Source organism: Acanthochromis polyacanthus, chromosome 5, assembly GCF_021347895.1.
Source record: "Acanthochromis polyacanthus isolate Apoly-LR-REF ecotype Palm Island chromosome 5, KAUST_Apoly_ChrSc, whole genome shotgun sequence".
Taxonomy (NCBI): domain Eukaryota; kingdom Metazoa; phylum Chordata; class Actinopteri; family Pomacentridae; genus Acanthochromis; species Acanthochromis polyacanthus.
In genome coordinates this window covers 41,547,732-41,573,992 of record NC_067117.1, presented here as the reverse complement: position 1 = coordinate 41,573,992, position 26,261 = coordinate 41,547,732, and the positions used below count along the sequence as shown (strand labels likewise).

Here is a 26,261-nt window from a genome sequence, read left to right as displayed (position 1 = left end):
AAATGTGTATCATGTCTTTATTTGCTGTGGTGGTGATGATGGAGACTTAAACTCTAAAGTGATTATTGCATACGGTGTCTCTGACTGCTCTGCTGTCCTGGATAGCTGCAGGTGGATGGGCTCATCATCTGGGTCTTCAGTTTGTAGGGCAGGGTGTTGCTCTCCTCTAATAGTGGTAATATTATGAAGAACAACACATGCCACAGTAATATCACAGGCCCTCTCAGGGGTCACCCTGAGGAGACGTAGGCTCTGGAAACGGGCTTTCAGCAGGCCTATGGTCATCTCCACCCGGGCTCTGGTCCTGCAGTGAGTCCGGTTGAAGTTCTGTTGGGGGCCTGGTTCAGGGTCAGGGTATGAGGTCATCAGCCTGGGTTGGCATGGTAACCCCTGTCACCCAGCAGAAGGCCATCAAACTCTCCTGTAATGTATAGTGGATACATCAGAGCATATTAAAGGAGGGAGACAAGAGAATTCTATTGTGAAAATCTTTATGCTGCTGACCACGCTGCAGTCTGTTGCTCAGGTTAGACTCTCCATAAATCCTGGAGTCATGAACAGACCCAGACCACTTGGTCTCCACATTAGAAATGATGCATGCAGCATCACATATGATCTGGACAGTGCAGAGAATGACAGATGTTGAACTATGATGCAGTCTTTAACATTTAGAAACAGTAGTCAGTCTACCTGTAACCTACCTGCACATTTATGCTGTGAATGGACTTCCTGTTCATGATGTGAGGGAGCTGTGATGGGGATGTGTGTGCATCTATGCAGCCAATCACACTGGGAAATCCTAACAGAAATTAAAATGACTAATCCCAGTCTGAGGCTGCAGCACAATGTCATGAAGGGAATATGATTTAAAATGAATGTAACAGATCTCTACATCATTCACCTGCAATCCTGTGGAACTCCTCCTTGATGCTCTGATAGGTTTATGTCCAGGAAAACCACAATGATGGTAAAAGTCGTTTCAGGATCAGGAAAACTTTTCTGAATGTCCTCCATACAGTTGCCTTACTCTGCATCTCCGACATCATATAAAAACTTCCATTTGCAAAGAACCACAGCGCAACACACAAAATCTGCTGGATGTGAGAGCATGACTGGTTGGTAATGTAAATGTAAGGACGGATTAGGTTGTTTATGTAGATTATGGACTTACAACGATTACGAAACGGTACCGCTCAAACAGATAATTGTCCGGAAATGCGAGAACATTCATGCTCGGTCTGATAACAATCTACCGACGAATATTTAATTATCTGTGCAGTAATGCTGCTCCTTTATCCACTGGATCGTTAATAAAAGCTGTTCTACGCCAAAACTCGCTCGCTTACTGACTGAATGAATGAGGAAATGAAACAGCGTGTGTGGCTGAAAGAGGGCGGAGACAGAGAGAAACTCGAGGTTTTCTCAGATAAACCTGCTGGTGAGCAGGTTAGAGTCATAGAGTCTGTTACTGCGGTAACTGACCGAGAGTTTAAGTTACCCCTCTTTGTGAAACAGGCTAGAGTTACCCCTCTGTCTCAGGGTTAAGTTACCTCGCTTCGTGAAACGGAAAACTCTGAGTTTCCTTCATTTCAGGGTTAAGAAACTCAGAGTTTTCAATAAACCTGCTTTGTGAAATAGGCCCCATATCTCCATCACGCTGGGATCGGTCATCACACCGGACTGTCTCATCAGACATTCATTAAAACTAAGCAGTAGGATTTTTTCCTGAGTGCACTTGGTAGTTTTGTTTTGTTTTGTCTTTGTTTGTTGCCCCAGGGGTTTGGATTTGATTTGCCTGGTCGGCCAGTTGTGAGTGAGCAAAGACATTTTAAATACTTTTAACTTTTTGGTGAACTCAATGTGATTATTGTGAAATGTCGATGGATGCAATGCTTTTCACTTCATCATTCATGAGCTAAACTTTATATGTAGGTACAATCTGTTGTGATTGTGTGTTTTTGTGGTGAATGTATTCCAAACAAAATTCCTTCCCAGACATGAATTACACCTTAAGGTGTTAGAACCAAGAAGGATTGTTACACAGTGAGCTACACATCTGTACTGATTCTTTTCACATGCAGCAGAGACTTGTGGCAAATGCTGAGCTTCACTCAAAGGTTCTTGTCATTCAGTTTAAATAACAGGTTTGTAGCAACACAGAGGTAAGTATGATGGTCTTGATGCAAACAGCTGACTGTGTGTTAAATATTAAACAGACAGAAATGTTCTGTTAGGCCTTTTCTAAAAACAAAATGACTGGAGCTGTCAATGTTTCTTTATTGATCTTATATATACGAAAAAAATCTTTTTATGAGCAGGCCTATTTTATTTTAAATTATGTATGATTACATAAGACATGCTTATCCTGGGTTCATTTGATACAACAGACAGCTGACAAATTGACAAATATAGCCATTAATTACTTTGTAAATTCATAGAAATGCTATTTTTTTCAGCACGTTGTTGAAGTTGGATATTTATGTTTTCATGAAACAAAGACAAACAATCTGAGGTAATCTGAGTTCAGCTTTAGTGTGCAGGTACAGATACTGCAGCAGTAAAACAGACAGACATGTATTCTATCTGGTCTCTCACACTGTACAGGAACCAAAGAACTACTTATTCAAGTATTTTTCAGTATCAGCTATTTTACTCAAGTAATTTCATTTTATGTTACTTGTATTCCACAGTATTTTAAACACACTGTTACAGCCACAGCTTACAGCCATGGCCATAAGTTTGGACACAAGTACCATGACGCTTGTGAATCTTAGAAAATACCACAAAATTGTCACTTACAATATAAATACCAGTCATAGCCATCAACCAAAATGAAATATATTTCAATAATTTAAACTGAAAAGGTCCCGAATTTCCGTATACCCACTTAAAAATGCGTAAAGATACGTATACCCAGAGGTGTAAACACGCAGGTATACGCCTTATACCCACTAGAAAAGGTCCCGAATTTTCATATAACCCCTTAAAAATGCGCAAACATATGTATCAGTATGTTTTTTGACATAACGTTCACTTTCCCATTCATAAAGTCGTCTTCTCTGTGTCAGGAAGCGGTGAAGTTGTGTGGGACGGGGGAAGGTGTCTGGCTGAGAACAGGGCTCACTAAAGGTCGACCGCGGTCCGGATCCGGACCCAGACGCCGTCTATACGGGTGTAAATTTGACAGGTCGCTTCTATTTTACCGGTGCCGCTTTCCAGTGTTTATCATTGGTCTATCGGCTCAGAAACGCACAGACCAATAATGTACGAGTTCAGGCATCCCACGTGACGCTACTCAGTTAATGAAGTATCTGCATTACATCACAGCTCTGCCTTCAAAAACCAGGCACGGCTTCCAAAGAAAAGCTGGCTCTTTCAGCTCCCAAACAGCTCCTAATTTATTAGTTTGTAGCCTCATTTTAGCCTAACCAGGCAAATATGAATCATTTGTGTTTTGACAAACTCTTTTTCATTCAGTGTTTTTATGAGAAGCCTTATAATTGACTCATTTTGTGCATTTGTTTTGTTACAAAAACAGGCATTCTTACTTTTTTTTAATATTTCAATAAAACTTTTTTGCACAAAAATAAATGAACAAAACTCTGCAAATGATGAAGAGGAAACATCAGCTCTAACTTATGGCAGGAGGAGGAGCTGCTGACGCTATAATGTCTATAAGTATCTAATTGGTAGTTTGAAATAAAGGAGCTGCTGTTGCTGTGTGTGTGTGTGTGTGTGTGTGTGTAAGTGCACGCACATATATGAGAACCTGACCTGGCTTTGGTTTATGAGGCCGGAGTACACTCACTAGAAAAAACTAGACTACACCACTGGTTGAAACCTAAGCAAACGTCAACCTCACCGAAAGAAGTGTCCAAGCAACCTGGCCCTCCGTGTGTCTGAATCCATGTATCATTCGTTCATTCATTTTTCAAAATAAAACCAAAACTACAAAAAGGAAATAACGACTTGTTTTTTCAATATTTGCTTCCAGACCCAAAACGAATAACGAATCGTTTTTCCGATTTTGTGCACAATTGAAAAATGGACAAAATGGATAAGGGGCGATTGTCCAATTTCCATAGTCTGATTTGATGCAAGCCGTGTGACCCGGAAGTGAACTTTACTCGGAAACGCCACAGAGCAACGGCGGCGGTAGCAGTAACCATACTCTCTATATACAGTCTGTGCCTCTAACATGAGCACACACACATTTGTGCTGTTTTGGGAGGGGAAAATAATTATCGTATTTGTACGATAATTTTGCCCTCTGTACAATGTACTATCAATAATCCCAAAAAAGGCCAAATATTTGACCACCAGTGTGGTTGTAATCGGTTGTAATCAGCCTGTGTGCCATGAGTGAGGAAATGAAAAAAAAAAGCAAAGAAGAAGAAACAGAGCCGACCTGGTCTGGAAGAAGTGAAGCGCGGAAAAGAAAATGAGAGAACCTGGAGGAGAAGGAGGAGAAGGAGGAGGAGAGGCTAAGAAAACGGCGGGGGCGGGGCAGAGTCGACGTAAGCAGCATCGCCTACAAACTTATAGAAAAGAGTGGGAGGGGAGGAAGAAGATGGCGCTCACGGCAGGTTGGCGTGTGTGCTAAGAGAACAATGTGCTGAAAACTGAGCCCCAAAGTTAGTATATGAAGCCGACTTTCCTGGTGAGCAACCTTCAAACACATGGTGCTTCTTCACCGACTAAAGTGGAGGACTCGTTGGTGTTTAAACTTTTGCTTTTGAACTGTAAACCAAATTGCACAAGAGGGGATATCCGAGCTGTCTTGAAGCAGCACCGGAGTATGATCAAAACTAAACGACGACGCGAGCAGGGAAAGAAGACAAAGAGTCCTGGTGGAAATAAGGAGAGAATGGAGAAAACAAGCGGAGACACGATGAAGGTACTCCATTCTTACACTGCCTCGGCAAATACAGAGGAAGCCGTGTCTCCTGCCTCACCTACCTCTCCCGAATTAAAGAAAAGTAAAGCCGCCCTTACGTTGGAAGAAGTGCATGAAAGTATTATTAAAACAATGAATGAATGCACAGACAACCTTCTCTCCAGAATTGATAAAAATGCTAAATCGATTAGAGATGTGGATGAAAAGTTACAGAATATATGCACTGACATTGATAACATTAAAGAAGTTGTGGAAAATGTAACACAGTGCACAACTGATCATGAAACACGCATTAAAGAACTGGAGATGAAGCTTAATGCAATGGAAAGTCATCATCGGAGATGGAATCTTCGCCTTTATGGGTTACCCGAGGAACGAGGGGAGAATCTGAAGAATAAAGTGATTGACATCTGCCGCCAGGTGGTGCCAGAGACCTTTGGCTCCCTGGAGCTGTTTGTGGACGTTTGCCAAAGGCTGGGGACTCGTGAGGAGGGGAAGACCAGACCTATCATTATCCGGTTTGTTTCCAGAGACATGGCCGAAAGAATTGGTAAAGCTGCCCCCAAATCTGAATTTCTTAAAATTAGGAAATTTCGGCTTAAAGAGGATTTGACACCAAGAGACATTGAGAACCGCAACCATTTCTGGCCACAGATAAGTGCGGCACGGCAAGGGGGGAAGAGAGCCTACTTTATTGGTGGAAGGGCCTTCATTGAGGGCAAAGAACTTACACGGTAAAATATAACTCAGGTAAACAAAGTGAAATGAAGACTTTATTGCTCAGCTGGATAAGGCAAATTTGTTTTTCTCCTTTCCCTCCTTGCTCCGTTTGATTTGAAAGAAGGGAAAAAAAAAAAAAAGAAAAAAAAAAAAGGAGGGGGGGGGGAGAGGCTAATGGTGCTCGGTTTTTTTTTTCTTTTTTCAGCACTTAGGTTTTTGATCTTCTTTATTACTTTCGAGCTATTTTAGTTTTAATTTTTATTTGTTTTTTGAAAATAAAGGTACAACCATTGATACTAGTGATGAATTAAAACTCTTCTCATTAAATGTCAGAGGCATAAGAGATCATATTAAGAGAAAAGCTATATTTCTGTTTATTAGACGGAAAAAAGTTGATTTAATTTTCTTACAAGAGACTCACTCAACCGAAGAAGACGTTAAAATATGGAAAGCCCAGTGGGGTGATCAGTGTTACTTTAGCCATGGTACAAATCGGTCAGCAGGTGTGGCTGTTCTTTTTAACAAGTTTAATGGTAGCATAATAGAGTATTTAATAGCGGAAGATGGTCGATGGATTATTGTTGTGTTAAAAATGGGCAATTTAATAAGTATAAACTGTAATCTGTATTGTCATAACAATTTATTATTAGCCAAGATGATGATGACTTATCTTTGCTTTAAAATACAAAATCTTAAAAATAAATATCTCAATTCATGGGTAGTTATAGGAGGCGACTATAATGATGCACCAGATGAAATGCTTGACAGGATTCCAACCAGAACGACTGTGACAACAAACTTTAAGAGTACAGGATACACTGCTGACCGACTTAATGTTATAGACGTATGGCGTTTTCTAAATCCTAATTTAAAGGAATATACCTGGAGTAACACCAGTCGGACACAATGTTCTAGAATAGATTTGTGGCTAGTGACAACTAATTGTGTGCAATATGTTAAGGAAGTCAACCATTTGTACATTCCCTTCTCAGACCATCTTGCAATCTATCTTTCTTTAGGGGGACGGAAGGAAAATTGGTATTGTAGAGGATATTGGAAAATGAATAATAACCTACTAAATGATCACATATTTTGTGAGATGGTTCAAAAAATTGCTCAATATACATTTAATAGAAAGGAATCAAATTGGGTACAAAAATGGGAGTTTTTTAAATTTAAGATAAGGGAAACGGCCATGAAATGCAGTAAAGTAATAAAGAAAAGTAAGATGATTAAAGAAGACCAAATTATGGAAGCTTTAAGCCCACTACTTAGTAAAACTAATCTTGATGAGGAGGAAACGTTACAATTAAAAGTATTGAAAGAAGAGCTTGACCAACAATATATAGAGTTAGCCAAAGGTGCTTATGTGAGATCTAGAAGCAAGTGGATAGAGCAGGGAGAGAAAAATACAAGTTATTTTTTTGCATTAGAAAAAAGGAATCAAAAAAGGAATAACATCACAACTATTAAAATTGATGGAAACGAAATACAAAATTCTGATAATATAAGACTGTATGTTGAGCAATTTTATAAAGACATTTATACATCAAGCGCTCGACCTGAGGCTTGGAATCCATTTTTTCAGTCAATTAAGGAATTTATCCCAACTGTAAGTGACCAATATAGAACTGATTGCGATCAGAGCCTCTCAAAGATGGAGATGAAAGCGGCAGTAGAGTCCTTAGCAAAAGGGAAAGCGCCTGGCAGTGATGGACTCTCTATTGAATTTTATCAACAATTTTGGGATGTACTGGAACTACCTTTATTCAACGCCTTAAACCAATGTATAGAGACAGAAGAGATGTCAAATACTATGAAACAAGGATTAATATGTTTGATACCTAAACCAGATAAAGACCCACTGTTGATAGAAAATTGGAGGCCCATCACGTTACTTAATGTAGATTATAAAATATTGGCGTCCATCTTTGCCAGGCGTCTCAAAAGAGGACTTGATGATATTATAAGTGAAAATCAAACTGGATTTATGTCCAAAAGACATATTAGCTCTAACATAAGATTAATAATGGATTTAGTTGATTATGCTGAACTTATAGACACTCAGGCTTTGATTCTTTTCTTAGATTTTTATAAAGCATTCGATACAGTTGAACATAATTATTTATTTAAAACAATTCAAGCTTTTGGCTTTGGCCCAAACTTTTTATCGGTGACGAGACTGCTTTACAAAGATATTAACAGCTGTGTTATGCTTTATCCTAGAACTACGTCAAGGTTTCTGGTCACAAGATCAGTCAGACAAGGATGCCCCCTGTCTCCCTTTTTGTTTCTTCTGGCTGTAGAACTTCTTTCCATATATATTAGAAATGACACTAATTTAAAAGGGATAACTATATTTGATAGAGAAATAAAAATTACTCAACTTGCGGATGACACTGCTATTTTTCTCGAAAATAAGATTCAGGTTGAGGGAGCGATTACTAAGATAAAGACATTTTCTGAAGTGTCCGGTTTAAAATTAAATATGTCTAAGTGCGAAATTTTATGTTTATATGAGGGTAATGACCAAGTAATTAACAATATTACTGTTAAAAAAATGGTTAAGTATCTGGGTATATTTATTTGTAAAGAGGAAAAGGAACGTCAACAACAAAATTTCATTCCCAAATTAAAGAAAACTAAAAATATATTTAATTGGTGGATACAAAGAGACATTTCAATATGGGGAAGGTCTTTACTAACAAAAGCTGAAGGTATTTCAAGGTTTGTTTATCCTGCTTTATCGTTAAATGTACAAGACAATGTTTGTAAAGATATTAACAAGTTAATCACAGATTTTGTTTGGAGAAACAAACGACACGGTGTTAAAAGAACTATACTGACAAACCCCAAAGATTCAGGGGGACTTGAACTCTTAGACTTTAGAACACTAAATTCTATGTTTAAAATTAAATGGATTAAGCAATGCATCGGAAACCCTGAATCCTTGTGGTATTTTATCCCCACTAACATTTTTAAAAAAGTGGGCGGCCTCTGCTGTCTATTGAAGTGTAATTATAAGGTATCCAAATTGCCCCTGAAATTGTGTGCATTTTATCAACAAGCCCTTTTAGCCTGGAAACTATTATACAAGCACAACTTTTCGCCCCACAAATCTATTATTTGGAATAATGAAGACATTACTAAGCGAAATAAATCCCTTTATCAATCAAAATGGGCTGAACGAGGCATACTTTTCTTACAGGATTTATTTGGCGATGATGGCCAGTTACTATCTTATGAAGTATTTATGAGAAAATTTGAATTTCCTGTCACCTCTAAAGAATTTAATTATGTCATGAAAAGTGTTCCTGAGGGACTGAAACAATTGATGAAGTCATATACTAAAGGGCAATCTCCAAAAATAACAGAGCCAATCATCATTGATGGAATAGTTTTTAACAGTCTTAAGTGTAACAACAAATTCATTAGAAATAGCATACAACTACATGATCGAATTAAACCGGCTTGTAAAGCTTACTGGAATTCTAAATATCCTAATATTAATTGGCAAAAAGCATGGTTAACCCCATTTAAATATTGCATTAATAATAAAATAAGAGAATTGCACTGGAAAATAATACACAAAATCTATGCTACCAATTTAGCAATATCTAAATTTCTAAAAGAAAAGGATCCAAAGTGCACCTTGTGCAAACAAGAAGATGAAACAATTGTACACCTGTTTTATGACTGTCAAGTTGTTAAAGAATTCTGGTCAAAAATAGAGCTAGTAATTTTCCAAAAAACCAATTACAAAATATGTTTAAAAAGCCAGGCTATTGTAACTTACTTTACCCATCAAGATAAAAGACTAGATTATCTAGTCAATTTGTATATACTGTTAGGTAAATTTTATATACATAAATGTAAATATGGTGAGTCAAAACCTTCGATTAAAGTCTTCCAATTAGATATCGACATATACGTGAATACTTTATTAAATGTATCCCACACAAAATCTGTGAAAACTCTTGAGATAATGAGAACCTTAAAGGTTATCGATGCCTAAAATGTTTATGGTTAAAAGAGAATGTTATATATATTATAATGAATTGTACCTTGGAATTAGGCATATATGCCTATTTGTTGTCTTTTTTTTCTTTTTTTGTTTTTGTTGTTCCTTTTTCTTTCTCCCTTTAAACTTGTTTTATTGCAAGCTTGTATGCTATGTGTATGCATTGTAATAAAAAAAAAAAAAAAAAAAAAGAGTGGGAGAGCCAATTTGCCGGGTGGTTGAGACCTGTTGCAGGCTTGGAAAGCAAAGCTTTTTGCTGGTGCTGCAAGACAGAGCTGGTGGCCGAAATAACTGTGTTAAAAAACCACAGCAAATCCAAAAAACATTTTCTATTTCCTTGTCAGTTATCATGAATACTATTTACCTTTTAAACCTGGTGCTATGTCTATTTCCTAACATTGGGCGGCCTCCAGGCCTCATGATTTGGCTTATTAGTTCCCACCCGTCATTGTTTATGGGGGACACATTAGCCTAACGCAACTGTGGGGCTGCTGATGAATCCATTCAGAGACATTCTTTGATCCATTCCGTACCGGCACAAAGCCGTGAGTGCCTGTTAGACGCTATTCAACACTAGAGTGACTATAGCGCATCAATAGACTTGTTTAGTTTGATTATGACGGGTGTACGATAATTTCCCTCAAAATACGATAATTTTATGTCTCTGGTACGATAATCCTACATTTCCCACCTGGCAACACTGCACTGAGGCCAGAAGACATGATCACCGAGAAAATAGCTGTCATTTTTCATGTAAGTCACGTCAATGTCCGGGCGCTGGAGTAGGCTAATACATTATGTTGTGTTAGCTTGCCTCAGACCAACTTACAGTGTAACGTGTTTTTTTAAATTACCGTAACGTCCAGGGCTTTAAGATATTTTGGTGAACTTTAGTTTTGTAGACAATTTTAATAGTATTTTGGAATATGCTTGTGCAAACAAATTAGCAGTTAACAGCCAGACATGCTAACAAACAGCACGTTTACAATGAATACCTCCGGACCGGAGCAACACACAGCTTTCAACAACGATGACGGAGATTATTACAATGCTAAGGTGATTCTTGGTGGACTGACTGCGGCAGCTTCATTTCTAAAATTAGAGCTAACTGCAACTAAATGTAGCTGCCATTGCTAACATTAGTTAGCAATGGCAGCGGCTAGCTCTGTGAACACTCCTCTCTCCTGACTCAGCTCTGAGTTGTCCGGAGCCAAACTCGGCAGTAAATCCACCTCAGCTCTGTATTCCCTTGTCATCAAATTAACCGCCGTCGTGTCGGAGGCTGTGTGGTGTTTTTTTATGTGTGTGTTGTGTCATGGTTCCTGTGCGAAGATAAAACAGGAGTTGTAGGACGTGCTATGTTGTGCACTGCGACATGTACCACACCGCACTGCAATGACGTCACGAGGCTACGTAGCTTCCGTGGCCGCATTTACCCCGCCTTCAAAGTAAGGGTACTGTGGGCAGTGAAAACGCAAGCTCAAATGAAATAAAGCCTCCTCTCAGTCCTCTGCTGGGCTCCAAGCCTCCTCTCAGTCCTCTCGGTGTTTCAGTTATGGAGCAAATCATTGTTAAAAATACTCATATTGATTATTAAAAACTTTGAAATTGTCAAATTGTCATTTTAGCTTCTTGATGTGATACGTGATTGATACTCTTAAAGTGCACCTGATTAATTCATTTAGATTGCAAATCCCACCTGGTGGAGCCCAGTGCCTGAAAATGTTTATTCTTTCAACTTTATTATATGCAACGGCTAAAAGTAACACTACATTACACTACTTATTACATTTTTAACAAGAACCATTCTGAAAGTGACTTGAAATATTTATTTGTGCGTGTGCATAAATGTAGACCATTTAAATTGTGTTAAAATGTGTGTTCAAATGTAAATAGATGAATAAGAACAGTGTTTAAGCTTCTCTATCCTAAACACTTCCAGGTTCAAAAGGGCAGCCTGTATTTAACAGATGACACAAATGTGGCCATCTTTCCACAAGCTGGCGGCGACTTCATGTGCTTTGACCTCAATGATAAAGGTCATTATGAAGTGCATGGCAACAGCACCTCTCTGGAGAAGTCGGCTGGGGCACTCCCATCTGGCCAGCCGGTCAGATTTTCTTTTCACCGTCCACCAAGTGCAGCTGCAAGCTCCTCCTCTTCAGTACCAAGGAGCACCCCATCCAAAACCTTTGTGAGGTAATAAAGAAACATTTTGCCAGAACCTCCCTTGTCCTAACACACTTGCTTTCTTCTACATCATTTCTATAGGTGTGCCATCTATTTGTTGGTAATCCCTTGTCCTGCATATTTGCCATTATCTCACCTATCCACCCCACAACTCAGCAACATTAAGCTTGTTTAGCCAAGAGCCTGATGACACCAGTCCTAAATTAAGTGGCTAGTGTTATCATTGTATATTAAGACTGGACAGTCAATCCAAATATTATCAAAATTGCTACAGAGTTCTTGCATCACATAGCATATTGGTTATTTATAAGATACTTTTCCGTGTGTTACAGAAAGTGTATGTTCCTATCAATGTTTAGGAATGTCTTCTTTGCTGATGTCCTCAATGGAAAGCTGGAGAGCAGCAAGATGGTGACAGTCCGCTTCACAGAGTTTGAAGCTTGTGTAGAAGCAATCACCAGCAAGGTGAAGGAAGCCCTCGGAGAACAGGAGCATGTTATTTTGACAGACAGTCAGGGGAATCAAATAATTGATTCTGACGGAACTAGAGGTAAGTATGATGAAGTTATTATTTTGTTGCAATTATTACTGTGTAAATGTGAGGTTTTCTGCACAAACAGTTCACATACTTAATAGATCTTCAGATCTGCTTTCAAAAGAAAAAAAACCCACATATAGAATATAATTAATGCAATAGACAGTAAATATATGGTTGAAAGTTAATAAAACTAAAATTATAACTAATCCTATTCATTTTTATTGCAGGATCAGCATACTGGAAGCAGAATTCCAGGAAAGTGTTTGCAGTGCCTGAAGATCAAAGGGATCTGCTCCAGGTTAATAAAAGGAGGCGGCTGAGGTCAGTGAAGACTATTTTACCTCTTTTCAGTTTATTTAATATTTTGTGCTAACTTTCAGATGATGTCCATAAGGCTTACATTGATTACTGTTCCTGTGTGGGTTGTTTTTCTTACAAATTTCCTGATGAGAGCCTTCCAGAGGAATCTATTAAGTGTCTGTTTGTCTGTCTGTCTTAAAAAATAAATAAAAATGTTTTTCAGTCGCAGAGAAGATACTGGCCTTCAAGAGGTTGTAGCAGACATTGAAGATGTTGTCGAGGCAGCCCAGGGGCTAAAAGATGTGTCGCAGATTATCAAAGATCTGAGTGGATTTGGACGTTCCACACTGACAACAACAACCCTGTCTCTGTCAGAGGCTGAAATAGCCTCTTGAAGAGAGGTCTTCAACTGTCTTGTCTGTAAAGGTTGGTACTCTTATACTATGGATCAACATAAACATGGAATATGGGATCAGATTCTTATACATCCCAAAATGCTGTGAATTGTTAGTTGGATTACATAGCTTTCTTCATTCATCTGCTTAACACAATGAAAATTTGTCAAATACAAGTTTTTGTTTTGTTTTTTAATAAATTCACAGGTATTTTAAATCGACCAATGTTCTCAACCTGCTGCAGAAGCCTGATTGGGTGTAAGGTCTGTATTACGGAGTAGAGCACAAGCAGCAGTTACTGCCCCAAAGTGTCGTGCTGTGGATTTGGAGGACAACATCCACGAAGTGGCTGGACTCTGTGAGGCGCTGGCGCCACTGGAAAAGTTGCTCCTGTAGTATATGTATTCTATCTAGTGGCAACAGGCACTTTGTTTGTTCCTTCAAAGTATTGTGTGTAACAGTGACCAATGTTCAAGATTAAAAGGAGAGTTCGTATTCAGGAATCCAACTAAAAAAAAAAACTCCACTTAAAAGAATGTAACTGTTACTTTAAAGCAATACTGTTGAGTAATAGAGAGGAGGAAGGTGTGATGGCCATTCATGGTCATTGAGAATATTGTTCTGCAATGTTTTATATTCTTTTGTATTTTGTACTGTTTTGTGGACTTCTGGATAGTTCATTTTAAGCACTTTACTGTGGCAGTCCGCTCTTTGTTTAAATGGTTTTTATACTTGACATATTTTTGACAATAAAAGAAATATGCAGAGTTCTAAACAAACTTGATATTTATTTACAATAGAGCTCACTAAATAATTTCATCAGTTTTTTCATGAAGGTGAAGTACATACAGGTCCTTCTCAAAAAATTAGCATATTGTGATGAAGTTCAGTATTTTCTGTAATGTACTGATAAACATTAGACTTTCATACATGTTAGATTCATTTCACACAACTGAAGTAGTTCAAGCCTTTTATTGTTTTAATATTGATGATATTGGCCAAAAAGTAAAGAAAAACCAAAAATCCATATCTCAAAAAATTAGCATATTCCATCCGACCAATAAAAGTGTTTTTAATACAAAAAAAGTCAACCTTCAAATAATTATGTTCACTGATGCACTCAATACTTGGTTGGGAATCCTTTAGCAGAAATGACTGCTTCAATGCGGCGTGGCATGGAGGCAATCAGCCTGTGGCACTGCTGAGGTGTTATGGAGGCCCAGGATGCTTTGATAGCGGCCTTAAGCTCGTCCACAGTGGTGGGTCTGGTGACTCTCAACTTCCTCTTCACAATATCCCACAGATTCTCTATGGGGTTCAGGTCAGGAGAGTCGGCAGGCCAATTGAGCACAGCAATACCATGGTCAGTAAACCATTTACCAGTGGTTTTGGCACTGTGAGCAGGTGCCAGGTCATGCAGAAAAATGAAATCTTCATCTCCATAAAGCTTTTCAGCAGATGCAAGCATGAAGTGCTCCAAAATCTCCTGATAGCGAGCTGCATTGACCCTGCCCTTGATAAAACACAGTGGACCACCACCAGCAGCTGACATGGCACCCCAGACCATCACTGATTGTGGCTACTTGACACTGGACTTCAGGCATTTTGGCATTTCCTTCTCCCCAGTCTTCCTCCAGACTCTGGCACCTTGATTTCATCCGAAAAAAGTACTTTGGACCACTGAGCAACAGTCCAGTGCTGCTTCTCTGTAGCCCAGGTCAGGCACTTCTGCCGCTGTTTCTGGTTCAAAAGTGGCTTGACCTGGGGAATGTGGCACGTGTAGCCCATTTCCTGCACACGCCTGTGCACGGTGGGTCTGGATGTTTCTACTCCAGACTCAGTCCACTGCTTCCACAGGTCCCCCAAGGTCTGGAATCGGCCCTTCTCCACAATCTTCCTCAGGGTCCGGTCACCTCTTGTAGTTGTGCAGCATTTTCTGCCACACTTTTTTCCTTCCCACAGACTTCCCACTGAGGTGCCTTGATACAGCACTCTGGGAACTGCCTATTCACTCAGAAATTTCTTTCTGTGTCTTACCCTCTTGCTTGAGGGTGTCAATGATGGCCTTCTGGACAGCAGTCAGGTCGGCAGTCTTACCCATGATTGCGGTTTTGAGTAATGAACCAGGCTGGAAGTTTTTAAAGGCCTCAGGAATCTTTTGCAGGTGTTTAGAGTTAACTCGTTGATTCAGATGATTAGGTTAATAGCTCGTTTAGAGTACCTTTTCATAATATGCTAATTTTTTGAGATATGGATTTTTGGTTTTTCTTTACTTTTTGGCCAATATCATCAATATTAAAACAATAAAAGGCTTGGACTACTTCAGTTGTGTGTAATGAATCTAACATATATGAATGTATCAGTACATTACAGAAAATACTGAACTTTATCACAATATGCTAATTTTTTGAGAAGGACCTGTATATCTCTAACAATCACACATGTCTTTCAGTCACATAGATCAGGTAGAACAGTGCTTCTTGAAACATACTATGGTCATTGTTAACCACAGAGTCAAAAAGAACAGAAATGTCAGGAATCCTCTCTCCAAACAGCTGCTCTGCACGACATTGGCCTTCCTCTGATGAAAATGGATCAGAGCCAAAGGAAGAGACCCAAGTCAGGGAGGACCCTAACTCCTGCTCATACATTTGTGCTGCCTCAGCAGCACTGGGCAGCATCTCTGGGGGAATCCTTGCTGCACAACCACCAGCAGCGAGTTGATTTGGTATCCCTCTGCCTAAAATATGTTAATAATTTTAGTTTGGAATACACATTGTTTTGAGGTTCTACACATATAGTTATTATCATAACTTACCAGGGATCCTGTGGACATTCCACGACTGGACAACTCTGCCAAGGCCAATCTAACTCACTTGGCATGCCAAGTTTGAGATGCAAAATTTGGTGACATTATCCTGCATATCAAGTAACTCTTGATCCAGCAAGTGAACCAGAGCCTGTTTTAGGGGGTAGTTCACCCAATTATTGACCTCTGGCCAAATTCTTTCCACACATAGGTTCTGTTGAAACACAAGAAGAGATTTCAGATTTATTGAAAAAGCTCGTCAGATTATAAAACAATTTTTATAACCCCAAATCATAAAAAGTTGGCCTTAGAGGTTATGAGCTGCCTGCCCTGACTTGGTGGTCTGGTCTGCTTACAAACTGACAGCATCACATCACCACTCAGTGCAATAATCACTTTTTCACTTAATCAGTAGTGCTAAATTGTCCCACTGCCCCTTTTTTTATTTTGATATGACAGAAACAAGACAGAATTGAAGGGGAGAGACTGGGTCACATGCACCAAAGGACTAGAAGTCAGATTGTAACCCCTGGCCAAGTAAAGCACGCATTGTAGGACTAGGTTCATACAATGCCTGTATAAACCAATCAAGAACCCCCTGCACCAACCATTTTTTGAAGGTATTGCAGCTCTAAATGGGTATTTATATGAAATGTCTCATCCTGATAGTGGCTGCAATGAAATATGAGTTAAAGGCCAATTAATGATGTAAATTTTTAAATGCATTTTTTTCCTTTGCCAACTCTTTCTGATTTGGGATCATAAATATTTTTTTTACTGTAACTACATTTTGGCTGACTGTGAAAGTTACTTATTATTATTTCCATATAATTAGTAGATCAAAATTCACCCTTAAAGAAGTTGTCTGAACGTAAGGCAGTCTGTTAGTGTTATGTCTGTGTTGAGACAGCTTTTCTTGCATGTATAAGGTCAAGTAAAACTCCCTGCTGTGATCAACTCTGAGTTGGTCCCACATGCTGTTGTTGGCGACTGCCGTCCTGCAATCGAGAAAATGTGTACATTAAATGGGTATTTACAGAATGTAGATGAGATAGATTAATAATAATTTCACATTGAAGCGTGCACAATACATGTAGCACATTCCAATAATTATAAAATAAGACTAATATTATATTATAACTACACAAAGTGCTTATCATTTACTTGGGTGTAAACCTAGACATGACTTGCCTGTAAACTTCCTCATAAATGATGAGATTGTTCTTCACTGGCATTGTGAAGAACAATAACAGTTTTGCTGCTGAATCCATCAATAGCCAAGACATGTGTCACTCCAAACATGCCCAGCTTCTCATTCTGGTCAAGGTGGAGTTTGTGGCCCATATACTCAGCATGGTAAGGAACAGGGTTCAGGTTACGTGCTCCCTAAAACAAGTAACATTTAGCCAATGCAAAGCTGAATTACATGAAGTTGAACGTTCATAGAATTTATAAATTAAATACATGTGTTTCCTACTAATATACTTCTAATATATAATTCTAAATGTAGAATTTCATAAGTTGAACTATTAAAAAAATAATGTGTATGTTCTTACTGTAGGTGACTTACCTGGCGACGCAGCTCATTATAGGGCTGATGCACCTCTCTGAGAACCCTTCCCACTCGACATTCTCCCGCTCTTACTCCCACTGATGATAAATATCCTTTATCAAGTTATTCAAACCGGCAAAGAAATGTTTCTCAGCCGTCTCTGTTTTTTGTTATTGAAAGGCAATAATAAGACATGTGTCAGTGTGATCCTGCACTGATTTTGAGTCATTAGGCCACATGACCTGGAAGTTGCATGAATTTAATTTATCGCTCTGCTCGTCCCAGCCACATTGCTCTGTGATTTATAGCGATTTATAGCCGTAGCGCGCCGGCGCTTCAGGGACGCGGTGCTGGCGCTCCGCAGCGCGTGCAGTGGAAATTGTCTGATAGAAGAAAATGATTTCTAAGTGCTGCACAGTAACGACGCTGAAGTTAGCTTCCGATTCGGCACTTAAGGGAAAAGTTAAGGGGAAATGAAATGAACGTGCGGTGCGACAGTTTATCCACTGATTATCTGTTTTTTTCGACACTTCTTGATGTGTAAACATTTTAGACATTTGGGTAAGACATTAACTATGCCTGACAAGAGCTATTGTATTTGTAAAATTAATATTTTATTTGTGAAAACGTTTAAGGGGATATTTCACCGTTTTTGCTTTATAACCGGTCCTTATTAGACCAGGTCCAGATTGAAAACCACTGTACCTACACTCTTCAAATCTGGACTGAATTATTCTACAGAGCCTGTAGATTCATAAAAACACAGTGTCTGATTTGTGAAAACTTTATTCTATTTGTGAAAATGCAATAAAGGCACATTTTACTGTTTTTTCAGCATATAGACCACATTAGACCAGGTCTAGGTCGAGAGCCTATACTTAACCTTATACTTATTCTTATTATTATCATTATTATTGTTGTTGTTGGTTTTGTTGTTAATAATTCTGTTGACATTTTTTTGAAAGTCCATGTACCATGTCCATGTATGTTGAAGATTGTCAGTGTTTATTAATGATAGAAATAGGGTGTCACAGGTTCATGATACCATTGTTGACATATATTGTGAGTATTTTGTGAATGATTGGTCAGATCATTACAAAGACAAAACTTGACATAAAAAGAGTTAACACTCCCAAAAGTTAGAAGGACAAAATTTGCATCCAAAACCAAGGTACCTGTAATCACATATCAAAGGAAGAAGAATGAGAAAACATAAAAAATGCATTCTTATATCATTGTTACATTATCTGTAGAGGCCATTGTTCTGACTAATTGTATAAATAAGTTGCGCAACCCCATCCCAGATGACAAATAGCATTGAAAAGTGCCTTTATTGCATTTTCACAAACAGAATAAAATTTTCACAAATCAGACACTATGTTTTTATGAATCTATAGGCTCTGTAGAATAATTCAGTCCAGATTTGAAGAGTCTAGGTGTAGCGGTTCTCGACCTGGACCTGGTCTAATGAGGTCTAGATGAGAAAAAAACTGTAAAATGTGCCTTTATTGCATTTTCACAAATAGAATAAAGTTTTCACAAATCAGACACTATGTTTTTATGAATCTACAGGCTCTGTAGAATAATTCAGTCCAGATTTGAAGAGTGTAGGTACAGTGGTTTTCAATCTGGCCCTGGTCTAATAAGGACCGGTTATAAAGCAAAAACGGTGAAATATCCCCTTAAACGTTTTCACAAATAAAATATTAATTTTACAAATACAATAGCTCTTGTCAGGCATAGTTAATGTCTTACCCAAATGTCTAAAATGTTTACACATCAAGAAGTGTCGAAAAAAACAGATAATCAGTGGATAAACTGTCGCACCGCACGTTCATTTCATTTCCCCTTAACTTTTCCCTTAAGTGCCGAATCGGAAGCTGCCGAATCGGAAGCTAACTTCAGCGTCGTTGCGCAGTACGATTCAAGAGCACAGCGCTTTCGCGGTATGTGGAAATTAGGGTTAGGGTCAGCGAGGCTCTCCAGCCCTAGTGTCATCAGACGCAGGCTATTCTTGTCTTTCGGTGTTAGATTAGCGGCTGCGTAGCTCCCTACTGTCTTAACATCTGGGTTTGAGCTTTTTTTTTGGGAGGCGGCCGGGCTGGGGGTTGTGCTGAGTTCTGGTGTTAGTTTTGTTTTTATGGTTTGCCCTGTTATTTCGTTTGCCTGCCTTGGTGTTACCAATCGTGGGTTAACTTTAGTTTTGCATTTATCTTGGTTAATTGTTCTCCTTGCCTCTAGAGGCTCTTAGGTTAGTTCCTGAGTTTATTCTGCATTCGTTCACAGCCAGTTCTGGTTATCGTTCTGTTGTCTTCTGAGTCTGCAAATAAATCTGCCTTTTGCTGCAACTGAGCCTCTGGTACCCGCCGTAACACACACATTGTAGGTGCCATATGTGTAAATGTTGTTTCAATTTGTATTGGCATCAGCTGTTTGTCACCTTTCACTCACATTACGGGGGTGTGGTTGGAGGTGCAGTGATTTGTTTGAGTGGCATTATATTCACCTGTTCACCGTGGCGACTGCATGGAGAGGGGGTGAGTAGGGAGGTTGTATTTTTTTTGTTGACCGCTTAATCCAGCTACAAATTGAGCTTTTGAACATCTTGCCTGGCCTTGCCCTGTTTTGCTGGTTTGTTCGGTGTTTTTTTTTTTTTAAATAAATGTGACAGTAGGAAGCATGGAAATGGCATTTTTTTTCTTTTGTGCAGCGAGTCAGCAGTGCACTACTCCTTAGCCTCTCAGTGACTCGTTTTTGGTTTGGAGTCACTAAACACGTATTATGCTTTTTACTCTTCTACAATTACAATTACTTTTCACATTAAAACAAAAAGTACAAAATCATTAGTAAAACACATATGAAGTAGTTAAAATCTGTGAAAACCCGAACCATGAACCACATACTCAGTGTTGGGCAGTAACATCACTACAAATAGCGTTTGTTAGCAGTTTAACTACATTTTTCTCTAATGATGTGATAGCGTCGTTGGTTACAAAATCAAAAAACGTTTCAACAGCTTAGCTGATCTTTTGGTCATGTAGCACGGTAGCGAACGCAAAAAGCTACATTAAAAAGGATTAATGTTGAACTGCTTGAAGCGGAGCTTTCTGCTCTGCTGCAGTCTCATCTCACACTTTTAAGGATCAGACAGTGACATCCTCTCCAAACGCCGACATGTCTGTGTCGACCAATAGAAGCGGAGGAACTGTTGATGTCGTCATTCAACAATCCCTTCCTGCGACTCACTGGATCCACACACACACACACACACACACACACACACAGACGCTCGCTTCAGTTCACTGAGAGATGGCAGAGGAGTCAGAGTCACCGTGGCCCTACCTAAATAGTTATGAGTTTTTGTGAAAAAACGGAGAAAAGTTGTTTTCAGATGCCTACTGTGCCAGCCCAAGGCGAAGTTTCTGTCAACTTCAAAGACGTCAAATACAAATCAGAGAACCCATATACAGGTGACTACCGAATATGCACAACCAGCAGCAGTTAGCTAACCACCACATGTCAACCGCAGTATAAGATGCACACACAAACGAGCTACTTTTCAACATCTAAAATTCGTGTGGCAGTAAATTAATTAAATTAAGCGTAAGGTTGTGGTGGCAGTGTGTGAATATGTGTAAATTGGGGGATTAAATAATTAAACTGATACATATAGGAGGGAAGAGGTATGGGAGAAAACGAGGTAACAGTAAAACCAAAATCTGTCTTCTTCAGTATTACTGTTAACACTAATGAGCAAATGGCTGAAAAAAAAAATAACAGAAAGGGTAACAAAAGTGATGGCATAAATGATTAAATATCTTAATCTTACACTCAAGACCAAAATTGAGTTAAGTAGTAGTGGATACAGCACTTTGGGAAAGCATTGATTGATTTTACATAGATATTAGACTTAAGAAATAAAACTTGATTTAATACCCAACGTGAATACCCAAATTATGTATAAAATTGTCTTACTATAATATTGCTTACTTTATATGGAAATGATATCAAATGTAACCTATTATACCCTCCAATGTAAGTGGTGTGTTAATATAAGCTACTGCAACTTAATTATCAGATACATTATGTCTGCAATACAAACTAAAAAGAAAATCAAAACAATGATTTCTAATGTAAAAAGGTTGATTCATTTTAAATATAGCTCCACATATTCCTCAGTGTATCAACTTACTAAGTTTGGAGCACTGAGAACAAAATGATGGTTTAATAATAAACAAGTCAGCATTTTCTTGTCTCCGTTTGACTGACTTCATTAGTCCCTGAAATTTTTTGGTAAGAAAAAAAAGTAACTTGAATGTATTAAGCTACTTTGGCCATATTGCTGTAGCTTAGCTTGCTACATTTCTGTGGGTCATAGCTTCAGTGTAGTAAAGCTTGATTTATCATGGAGTAGCTGGTAGCTTAGCTCATTATAGTTTCCAAGTAGCTTGCCCAACACTGAACATACTTTACTTCTGCTACTATAAATTAGGAGTATTCCACTTTTTTTGGCCCCAGTAAGTTTGTCTACAGAGCCAGAGGCTGCACTTTCAGCACCACACTGACTATTCCACACAAAGTATTACTTGATATCCTACCTAAGATTTTAAAGGTTTAATTTGCCCCAATAGTACTTATTACAATATCTTAACATGGTTGTTAAGACTTGCATTTGGACAAATTGTGTCATTATCAGGTAAAATAATAACGGAATCATCTGCAATGGCCTTTGTTGAATCTAGATCTCAAACAGCACAATCTGAAAGGTTGGAAAGAGGTGAAACACAAGGACAACTCTGGAGGCAGATTTATATTTATTTTATACAAAAACATTACATGAAAATAAAAGCTAAACACACAAAGGTAGATTATCTCTATGACTTCCACGGTGAAATCTCTGATCTCATTACCTCCTGATAGAAACACAGAGACAGATATTAACATCCATAAGCAGATATAACACTGATATTCTCATAAACTGCACATATTTCACTTTACCTTGGTAAAATATATTTAATTTTTAGCATTTAATTTATTTATTCATTCATTTATTTGATCAGGGACCATGCAATTATCATAGGACTGATGCATTACATATAGAGTGTATCGCACTGAGCTAATTTTCAACTCCTGTCACTGGTTGGGCTTTTAAGTGAAAGTAGTCAAAGGACCAACAACACCTAGAAAAACAGCACAGACGACAATAAAAACCTAAAACAGCCACCCATGCACACACAAACAGTTTTGGAGCCCTGACCATGAGTAAATACCCTGATAACTGCTGTGTGTGTAACTATAAAAGAGAGAAACTGCATTAGTTTGTTAAGCACTACCCCAAAAAGGCTTGGAAAGGTGTTTTGAGTTTTAAAATATCTATCAAATAGCTTAATGGACTGAAGAATGAATTGATTTATTTCTGTTGATTGGTGCAGACTGTGCAGAGATGTCAGAAAAAAGTCAGTCCTTTTCTTTGTGCTCTGTTGACTCCTTTAGAGGACCACTGGGTTGGTTTTCTTTCTAAGAACAAATCCAAAATGTGGACAATGTGGGACCATGAAGGTGGGACTGCCTTCGCAGAGTACAAGAACTTCCGACTGGAAATGAGAAAGCAGCTTTTAAACTGCAAGATGAGACGTACAGTGGAAACGCAGGTACTGAAGTTTTCTTTTAAATATTACTTTTTCCTTTGCTTTTAATACACACACTAATGTTAGTCTGTGTCTATGCATTGGATCTATACTTTTAAAACCAGTCTGTTTTCACTTTTAATTGTACTTATTGTTTCCATAAATGTAAATTAAAGCTGTTCAGTGCAGAAATTCGAAACATCACAGTATCATTATCAAATCAACTTTAAGTCTTGATATGATGGAGATTTGCTGTTACTTGTTGAAACATATTTTTATAAAAGGCCAAGCTGCTTTTATCAGGCCCCAGTGATAATGCTGGTTTTCTCTGGAAGATCTTTGCACTGTCAGTAATGTTAGAACCACCACCATTGGTCAGTACAGACTTGTATGTATCTGTGTTTTCCTCAGGAACAACAGCACCCTCTTCCTTTTATGCACTGCAAAGCAATCCAGCAGCTTCAAATCCAACCTCAAATGTAGAGCAGCAAGAGACTGATAGATTTCTCATTTGTGCTTCACATGGCAGATGTAAATATGAAAACAATAGCAAAACTCTGAATTCTAAAACTTTCTTTGTTTCCACCTCTGTCCAAAGGTGACGCCATCTGTGGCGTTCATCAAAGTATTGACCAGAATGGCAATGGCTTCAGCACCACTGACTGTGAAAACGATGGGTGCTCCCCATGTACCGTGGGTGACATGATAGTGACTGTTCCTCTTCAGAAGGTGGTGGTGGCTGGTGGTACAGAAAGGGTGGCTCTGCCAACCTAAATGGCGACTACCACCCCACCGGTCAACACATCGGCTGGGCTTCAGGCCTCTACTGGTGCACTTGGAGATGGCCTGCACCTTACTCTGCCAAGGCTACCAGAATCATGATCAAGTCTGCATAAGAGGAGCTAACACTGACATCCTGTTAATGCCTTGGTATTTCTTTCAAATATGTTCCTACATCTGTAAAATAAATAAATAAATAAATGTAAGCATAGTAGGCAGTGTTGCTTATTTGTAATTCTCAATCAAATATTTCTGCACTAAATCACTTTACTAAGGATTTTTGATTCATTAAAAATATATACCTGAAAAATGTGTTTGTTGACTTGAGAACACACACACGTACGTGTGTGTGTGTGTGTGTGTGTGTGTGTGTGTGTGTGTGTGTGTGTGTGTGCCCATGTTTTTGCTATATTGTGGGGACCAAATGTCCCCACAACTGTAGGAAAACCGAAAACTATGTCACTTGTGGGGACCTCATTTCGGTCCCCACAAGTTTAAACAGTGTTTTCTTGGCCATGTTGTTGTTACTGAAAAAACTAAAAGTGCAAAAACGTTTCTTTAGGGTTAGCCATTGTTTTAGTTAGGGTTAGGGTTTGGTTAGGGTTAGGGTAAGGGTTAGGAGTTAGCCATGAATGGGAGTCAATGGTATGTCCCCACAATGATAGCAAGACACACACACACACACACACACACACACACACACACACACACATACACACACACACACACACACACACACACACACACACACACACACATATAGTGGGACAATAAGATGAGAAGTCCTCTGCTCACATCAGTGCAGTCACACAGAGGCAGATTCAGCTCCACATCAGATCGGTCAGTATTCAGCTGCTCTATTGAAAAAAACACAACATGCAAGCAAAGTGTTTTTTATATGATATTTGCTGCATTTTGTTATATTTTCTCTGTTTGCTGCCTTTGACATGTGTTCATCAGATGCTGGCATGAATTTTACTCCTGGGGACAGAAATGTGACAAAGGTCTGGAATCATCGGGACTTTGTTCAAGCTGTCAGCATGAACGTGACCGTTGTGGTCCTGGGCATCACCATCAACTACATCAGCGCCGCCATGATCTGCACGTTCACCAAGCATGATGTGTGTGAAGCAGATATTAGTGCAGAATATGTGTGATGCCTCTTTCGTATCTACTGTTCCTAACCTTGGTTCTATAGAGTTCACAACTGTGGTCAAATTCTAGTCAGCATAACAACTGTTAAATCATTAAAGACTAGTATGTGAAATTACAAACTGATAAAGTGTTACTCTGATTCTGTAACACAACCTCTGCTGGTTCAAATGCTAAAATTGGCTCTGTTATTTACATTTTTTTTATCATAAAATAAATGAAAATAAGAAAAAAACGTGAAACAACACTGATATTGGAACTACCACTTTCTTCCTTTCATATGTAATTCTGGATGTGTTTTTCATGGCACTATTACTGTGGTTTAAGATTTTAAAAACTAACATATGACTAATTGTACAACAGATGTTGAGGTCACTGCAGGAAACAAAGAGGGATAATGGTCATTACTAGGTCTATGATAGTTCTCTGAATGCAGGTAAAGATGTGTCATTTATTGTTATCTAACCCCCCAATTCTGGCGTTCTCTTCAGATCTTCAAGCAGAACCCTCGCTACATCCTTTTCGTCCACCTAGTGCTGAACAACATGATCCAGCTGACCACCAGCATTACCCTTTTCATCTGTTCCTACGCCTTCGGCACCATTGTTGTCACCGTCTGTTTGCTGGTCATCCTGCCAGCCATCATCACCACAAATAACACTCCTCTGAACCTCGCTTTTATGGCAGCAGAGTGCTGCATTTCTGTCTGCATGCCCCTCCGCTACGACTACATATGCACTGTCAAAAGAACATATATCGTAATTGGCATCATCTGGGCTATAAGTTCTGCTTCTGTCCTGCCAGATGTCTTCTTAATGTTTGCCACTGAACAGATGGAGTTCTTTCACACCAGAGTGTTCTGCATCAGGGACACTACATTCAGGAGCAGCTACAGTAAATCCAAGAGGGACGTGTCTCACATCCTGTTACTGGTGGTGGTTTGGCTCTCGCTGTTCTACTGTTACTTTAGAATTTTGTTTGCGGCCAAAACTGTTAATGCAGATGCTAAAAAGGCAAGAAACACCATCGTGCTCCACGGATTTCAGCTCGTGTTGTGCATGACGGTCTATGTGCAGCCAATGTTGACTCGGGTTCTCACGTACTCCTTCCCTAAAGGGACACGGCACATATACTTTTTTAATTTTATCATACACCAAATTCTTCCACGCTTTGCAAATCCCATCATCTACGGGCTACGCGACAAGCACTTCAAAAAGTATTTGAAAAGGTATCTGTGTACATTTAACAGCCATTCAAAGACAACACCGAAGACGTCTTAA

At 38.9% G+C, this 26,261-nt stretch overlaps 1 protein-coding gene and 2 long non-coding RNA genes across 3 annotated transcripts; 2 read left to right on the top strand and 1 right to left on the bottom strand.

The window, feature by feature from the left end:
- Window positions 1-802, bottom strand: LOC127533972 (uncharacterized). The gene is made up of 2 exons (XR_007941870.1): window positions 505-802; window positions 1-421 (listed from the first exon to the last, which is right to left on the bottom strand). It is a non-coding gene; the product is annotated as an uncharacterized LOC127533972 (long non-coding RNA).
- Window positions 803-10,109: 9,307 nt separating this feature from the next.
- On the top strand, window positions 10,110-15,386 carry LOC110970638 (uncharacterized). Its single transcript, XR_007941839.1, has 6 exons — window positions 10,110-10,391; window positions 11,581-11,837; window positions 12,188-12,378; window positions 12,594-12,687; window positions 12,890-13,092; window positions 13,269-15,386. It is a non-coding gene; the product is annotated as an uncharacterized LOC110970638 (long non-coding RNA).
- Window positions 15,387-24,797: 9,411 nt separating this feature from the next.
- LOC110969603 (odorant receptor 131-2-like) lies at window positions 24,798-26,261 on the top strand. The gene is made up of 2 exons (XM_022219720.2): window positions 24,798-24,950; window positions 25,473-26,261. Exons 1-2 carry the CDS (start codon window positions 24,798-24,800, stop codon window positions 26,259-26,261), a joined length of 942 nt encoding a protein of 313 aa, XP_022075412.2.

Bases quoted from the DNA above. Each gene is read 5' to 3' on its own strand.
- LOC110969603 (XM_022219720.2), top strand. From the start codon at position 24,798: ATGAATTTTACTCCTGGGGACAGAAATGTGACAAAGGTCTGGAATCAT. The intron at 24,951-25,472 runs GTGTGTGAAGCA...CGTTCTCTTCAG, and splicing joins GCACGTTCACCAAGCATGAT to ATCTTCAAGCAGAACCCTCG.